The sequence below is a fragment of the Monoraphidium neglectum genome, assembly GCF_000611645.1.
Source record: "Monoraphidium neglectum strain SAG 48.87 unplaced genomic scaffold scaffold02533, whole genome shotgun sequence".
NCBI classification, from domain to species: domain Eukaryota; kingdom Viridiplantae; phylum Chlorophyta; class Chlorophyceae; order Sphaeropleales; family Selenastraceae; genus Monoraphidium; species Monoraphidium neglectum.
This window is the reverse complement of record NW_014011095.1, coordinates 1-6,516: the sequence shown is the minus strand read 5'-3', so window position 1 is coordinate 6,516 and position 6,516 is coordinate 1. Positions and strand designations below refer to the sequence as shown.

General features: G+C 68.6%; 1 protein-coding gene across 1 annotated transcript; it reads right to left on the bottom strand.

Annotated features, from left to right (window-relative positions):
* Nucleotides 1–244: 244 nt before the first annotated feature.
* Nucleotides 245–4,263, bottom strand: MNEG_10964 (hypothetical protein; the record flags this gene model as incomplete). Its single annotated transcript, XM_014040563.1, has 3 exons — nt 245–3,150; nt 3,424–3,849; nt 4,176–4,263. The coding sequence occupies 3 exons, from the start codon at nt 4,261–4,263 to the stop codon at nt 245–247; spliced, it is 3,420 nt and encodes a 1,139-aa protein (XP_013896017.1).
* Between the last annotated feature and the right edge of the window lie 2,253 nt (nt 4,264–6,516).

Sequence of the window (6,516 nt, the reverse complement as noted above, 5' to 3'; positions counted from 1 at the left end):
CCAGCAAACGCAAACCCCCGCCATCGTGCGGCTTGCGGCGGGGCCCCGCCAGGGCGTCCCGTCCACTCACTGCAATCAAGGGGGCCGCCCCTCAATCCACCCAGTCCATCGGGTGGCGCCGCCGCCTCGACGTCTGTCCACAGCAAAATGTGTGCACCTACCACTGCGCAGCTTGCGCCGGGGCCCCACCACAGCGCCCACGTCCACGCCAAACAGGGCCGCCGGCAGGAACGACCCCCTCCCCTCAATCCGCCGTTTCCGCCCAATAATTGTCGAGCGCCGCTAGCGCCGGCGGCAGCGCCACCGCAGGCCGCCCCGTGATCGGCCCCGCGCCCAGCAGCGTCGCCACGCGCCAGACCACTGCGCTCTTCGGGTCCACGCCCTCCATGCCCTGCAGCAGCTGCTTCACGTACGCGCCGTCCCTCAGCAGCCCCTGCACGCGCGCGGCGCGCCGCCGCTTCAGTTCGCGCACCGTCGGCGCGCGCGCCGGCGCGAGCGCGGGCAGGCCCTTCGGCCCTGCGGGCGCGGCAGGCGGGACGGCCGCAGCCGCAGGTGCGGGCTTGGGTGGGGGCTTGGGTGTAGAGGCTGAGGAGGAGGCGGAGGTGTGCGGCAACAGGAACCCGCGCTGCAGCCTCAGGCCGCCGCCCGCAGGTTGGTGCCCGGAGGCCCCCGCGGCGGCGGCTCCGCCGCGCGCCCCCGCCGCCCTGGGCGGCGTCGGTGCCGGCGCCGCCGGCGGCGCCTCGGCCTCGCCCTCTCCGCCGCTCCCGCGCGCCTCGCCCGACGCCGCCGTCTCCCAGCTGCCGCTGCTGCCCCCGTCGTCGCCGCCGCCGCCGCCGCCGCCGCCGTCGCCGCCCGCGTCCCCATCCGCGCTCGCCGCGCCCTGCCGCCGCCGCTTGCGCTCGCGCTCCTCGCGGGCCCACCCGCTGCCGCCGTCCCCCTCACGCCCCGCCTCGTCCCCCTTGTCCTCCTCCACCTCATCCGTGTGCCCGTCCTGGCCCGACCCCGACCACGACAGCCCGCTGCCTAGTCCCGGCATCCCCTCCGACACGTCCATCTGGCTGCCGCCGCCCTCAGCGCCGCCGCCGCCGCCCCCGCCGCCGCCGGGACCCCAGGCCGCCGCGGCGCCGTCCTCACCCTCGGACGTCGCGATCAGGCCCGGCGCGTCCTCGTCGTCGTCGCTGCCGCCGCCACGGTGATCTGAGGGGCCCTGGGGCGGCCCCCAGGGGTCGTCGTCCCCTTCCTCAGTGGCAAGGAGGCCGGGCATGCCGTCGGCGCTGTCGTCGGACGCGAGGGGGGGCATATCGTCCAGGGAGACGCGCCGCTGCTGCTGCTGCTGCTGCTGCTGCTGGAGCTGCTGCTGCTCGTGCTGCTGCACCTGCATCCGCAGCAGCTGCAGCACCTGCTCCTGCTGAGCCGCGGCGCCGCTCGCAACCCCTGCGGCCGCGGCGCGCGTGCCCCCCGTGCGCCGTGCCGTCAGGTGCACACGCCGCCCCGGCGACGCCGCCGCGGGCGCGCCTGCGCCCGCCCCGGCCGGCGTGCCCCCCGCAGCCGCGCCGCCGCCGGCGCCCAGCGGCATGCCAAAATGCAGCACCACGCCGCCGGGCACGTGCTGCACCGCCACCTGCCCGGGCAGCCCCGGCGCCCGCGCCGCCCCCGCCAGCTGGCCCTGCAGCGACTCGACAAGCTGGTGCAGCCCGGAGAGGCCAGCGGGTGCTGCCGCCTGCTGCGGCGCCGCTGCCGCGCGCTCCTCATCCGAATCGTACATCCACTCCCCTTCCTCATCCTCATCCTCCTCCTCATCCTCCTCCTCGCTCCCGTCCTCGTCCCCGTCATTGGTGTAGTAATCCTCGTCCTCGTCCTCGTCAGACGCGTGGTCCTCGTCAGCGTCCTCCGTGAAGAAGCTGCCGTCCTCGCCCTCCGCATCTTCGGACGCCGAAGACTCCGCCAGCGGCGGGGGCCCATCCGACACCTCACTCCCGGGGTCACTGTCCAGCTGCAGGCCGCTGAGCCCGTCGTCGCTGTCGGACGCGTCATCAAGCGGCGGCAGCCCACCGTCGCTGCTCTCGCTGCTGCCCAGCGGCGGCATGTCACCCTCGTCGTCGCTGGAAGGGCGGCTGGCGGGCGGGGGGCGGCTGCTTTGTGTGTCTTCGTCAGCGCCCGACGGCGGTGGCGGAAGGCCCTCGGGAGCAGCCACCACCGTTTCAACTGAACGTGCCGCCACTGGACTGGCACCCTGCAGGCTGACCGGGCCGGCGAGCTGAATCTGGTGCTGCTGGTGCTGGTGCTGGTGCTGCTGCTGGTGCTGCTGCTGCTGCTGCAGCTGCTGCTGCTGCTGCTGCAGCTGCTGCTGCTGCTGTTGCTGCTGCTCGTCGCCCTCGTCCTCGCTGGCCCCCCACGCCAAGCCCAGCAGATAGGGGTTGAAGCTGCTAGGCAGCCGCCGCGCCTGCGCCAGCCGCGCGGCGCCGGCCGCCGCCGCCGACGCACCGCCGCCCGCGCCGCCGGCGCCTGCAACAGGATCCGCTGCTGCTGCAGCGCTAGCCCTGGCCGGCGTCGCCGACGCAGGCGCGGCGCCGTGGCCCTGCCGGCCTCCTGGTTGGGCCCCGTCCAGCAAGAGACCCTCCAGCTCGCGCCGCGCCTCCGCCAGCTGCCTCGACGCCCGCCCGTGCCGCCGCGCCGCCCGCCGCGCCGCCGCCGCGCGCTCCTGCGCCTGCAGCGCGGCCTCTTGCTCCAGAACGCGCCGCGCCGCCTGCTGCTCCCGGAGGCTGTGCGCCTGCTGCGCCGCCTGCTGCGACGGCCCCTGCCCCGCTGCGCCCGGCTGGCCGCCGAGTGCTGGCTCAGTGGCCAGCATTTGCTCAAAAAGCCTGCCCAACTCGCCCCACTCCACCTGCGCCCCTTGCGTGCTGCCCGCGCCGAACGCCGCGGCCGGCGGCGGCCTCACGACGCCGCCGGGGCCGCGCTGCGCGGGCGCCATGAACAGTGGCTGCTCTGGCAAGTTGGCGGCCCCGCCGCCGCCTCCGCCCGGCCCGCCCTGGCCGCCAGCCGTGCCGGCCATGCCGGCCGGGACGCCCAGGTGGAGGCCGTTGGGCCCAACGCCTGTCATCTGTATCGACAAGTTGACCCCTGCGCCGAGGTTGATGCGCATGGCGCCGCCTGCGGGGCGGGGTCGGTGGTCGGTGGGCGTTGACTTGGGTAGGGGCGCTTGTCGGGTGTGGGTGGAGACGACCGCCTCTCGGGGGCGGGGCTAGCAAAGTTTGGAAGGCGGCGCTATGAGATGAAACAAGAGTCTTGCAAACACCAAATCTGCGAGTCCTGGGTGATCGCGTCACCCTATCAATGATGCAAAGTACCCCTGAACGCCGCCACAAGGGGGGGTGCCCCATTTCTAATCCCTCAAAGGAGCGGGGTGTGCGAGGCTCGGCTCACCCAGGGCGTCTGCGAGTGACTGCGGCAGCTGGAAAGTCACCGCGCCGCCCGCCGGCGCGCCTGCGCCGCCAAACATCAGCGGCACGCCGCCGCCCGGCAGCACCCATGGCGGCCGCCCGAGGCGGTTCGGGGAGGGGTCTGGCAGAGAGTCGGGATCGGGCGCCGCAGAGGCGCCGTCGGCGCCCTCTGGAACGCGCCAGATGGGGCAAGGCCGCTGCAGGAGCGGGTCCTGGCTGCTAGCGCTGCCGCTAGGCCTGCCGCCGGCGCCGGCGCCGGCGCCGCCGCTGCCGCTGCCGCTGCCGCCGCCTGGCGCCCTGTTCACGGCCCCCGCGTCGCTCTCAGGTGCCACGCCAAAGTGGGCTGTGGCGGCGCGCGCACCCCCTCCCGTGGGTGCAGCACCGTTGGCCCCGCTGGCGGCCGCAGCACCTGGCGTGGTGTGAGCGAGCGAAGGTGCGGGCAGAGGTGGTCCCGAGGGTGCGGGAAAGGAGATCGACGGGCCTGCTGCCCAGCGCCTCGTGGCCAGCCCAGGCATCAGCTTCCGAGGTATATTGTTCAGCACGGTGCTTGCGCCATCGGTATCCGGTGCCAATACAGCCGCACGGGGGTGGCGTGCATGCGTACATGGCGCCGTTACTGCTGCGGTTGCTCATGCTGCATGCAGAGCATGCACCACGCGCACATGTGTCGCTGCGTGCTTTGCGACCGCCCAGGAGGTACGATTCGCAGGAAGTGCTCCACACGTGTCAACTCACCTTCTACACTGGGTACATCCTCAGCAAGAGCGTTGTCCTCGTCTGAGGAGGCCCCTTCCAGCGGAGGCAGGCTGTCGGCGTCAGACATTCTGCTGGTTGATTATTTGAAACAACAGAGTCAAGTTTTGCACTGGCCTAGGCTGTACGAGATGGCCGGATCCAGAACTCGCTACAAGGGCGATCGGCAATGGCGCTTGTACAGCGCTGCCCTGTCTTGAAACAATTGCTCAGCGCACTATGCGCCCAATCTCAGTGCTGAACAGGAAGCAATGCAGCTGTTGGTGTTCACGGGAGCGGAGTGACGGACGCGCTGGCGGTGTGGTCACGACTACTGCACTGCTTGTGCTAGCAGTGCCAGGCCCAAGCTGTTCGGTGGCCCATCCCACGACCGGAAGGGGCGATTTTAAAGAATACATGGCAACATTGCACGATGTACTGCTAGGGCGCCATTAGCTGGTTACTGCTGGGAGAAGGCAGGCACGCTGACCGTTGGTGAATGCATGCCCAGGAGCTGCAAGGGGGACTCACAGACCCTTCTGGCGACCTCGTGGACGCACACTATCTGTTTCATCGACAATTTCCGCATTATGCGGCACTGGGCTGCGCCCTGCTGACACACGCTCCTGCTTATGCTCGATCCCTTCCAGAACGATGATGTACATGCACGTGTATGCTTGAACACTGATGACCACGGTGGTGATCGACCCGCACCCGTTTGTCCTACCCCTCGTCAATCAATAAATCAACGCCCTCCTAGTACCGCCACACTGACTGATTTCCGATGCTCGGGTTGCGGTGTTCGCTTGACTGCTGGCCGGCTTGCACCCACTGGCGGAGTCTCTCCAAGCGGCACACGTAGGATGTGTCGGAAGTGGCGTCACAAGCGCTCTGAAGCATGCATCCTGTGCATGCGCAGGCAAGAAAAACTCATAACCAGCATGCTGGGACAGCCTTGGATGGCTGTATGCACACACGTGATGATGATCACACGTTCCTAGCTCCGCACCGATGCGCCTAATCGCTTGCCGGTGCTTGCTCTGCTCGGGTAAAAGCAGCAAGCCCCGCACAAGTTGGCCATTGCAAGCCCATGGGCGCGGTGCTGTGTATCACTGGCGTGCCTGATGGCAGGGATTAGCTCCATGCCTCTGCATGACGACGTGGACTCCGGCAGTTTTGGTCTGCCCTCTTCTCGCGGAGCGCTCGCGTGTGTCAAGGTTCTGAGGTTGGAATTAAAGCAAGGAGCGCGGTAAATGCAAGTACAGTACTGCAATGGTCTCAAAGCAAGCATGGCGGGGCGTGTTTGTTGCGACGGTGCAACTCTGTTGCTCTTGGTGCGAATGCTGTGTGGAGTTGCACACTGATGAGGGCAATCAAGGGCAGAACACACGCTACCAACCGCCCCCCGCAACCACCCCCCCTCGCCCGAACCGCAGCTCTAAACTGCAGTGGTTTGCCTGCGGCAGCACACGCCATTGCGGGCAGAGAGGGGGATCACATCCTCTTTGGTTCAAAAGAGCGGGCGAATGCACGTGGCGGCGTGCGGTGCCCGTGCGGGGCCCTTGTGCTGCACTTGTCAGGGATGGCAGGCCAGATGGGCGGCGCAGGCGACTGCCCTATCGACCCACCAACTGGGCAATCCACAACCATCTCAGTATGCACAAGGCGTTTGATCCCACGACTTTGAATTGTGTCCGCTGCATTGCTGGATTGCGTTGCTGTACAGCAGTTGAGTGCTGTGATTCTGCTCATGCTGAGGGGACATGGACGGCTGGCACGGCTTGGCTCCCACCTTGTGAGGCTTCCCCTGCTCAATCAAACCACTGCTCTGGTTCACCACGGATATACTTGTACGTACCCGCTGTTGCAATACAGAATCCTGCTTCGATATGGCCCCGCTTGTGAGGAGCTTCTACGTGCCGGCTGATAAGGACATCCGCCATATTGTGGAGGTGAGATGTCAACGGTCTACTGCGCTTGGAGATCGCCGGGCTTCACTCACCGCGAGCGTTGCGGAGGAGCCCACGCAATGAGCGTGCCATGGCACCATAATCATTATGTGAAGGATTTTTATGATACGTATGGCGCTCCCTGCTGCCAATAGGCGGCGTGTCTGCCACTGCAATGCGCAGCCGTGCAGGCCGCTGCATTGCTCGTGCTGCGACTGCCCGGAGTCTCGCGCATCGATCGAGCCACCAGGCAGGGAGCGCATGCACCAGATGCTTCGTCCCCTTGCGTATCCATCAAACGCTGCTCAGCCTCGCGGCACCGTCGTGGCGCCACCCACGCCCCGAGCCCGCAAACACCCGCGCCCAAATACCCTCAGCCGGCCCCCCCTCCCGAT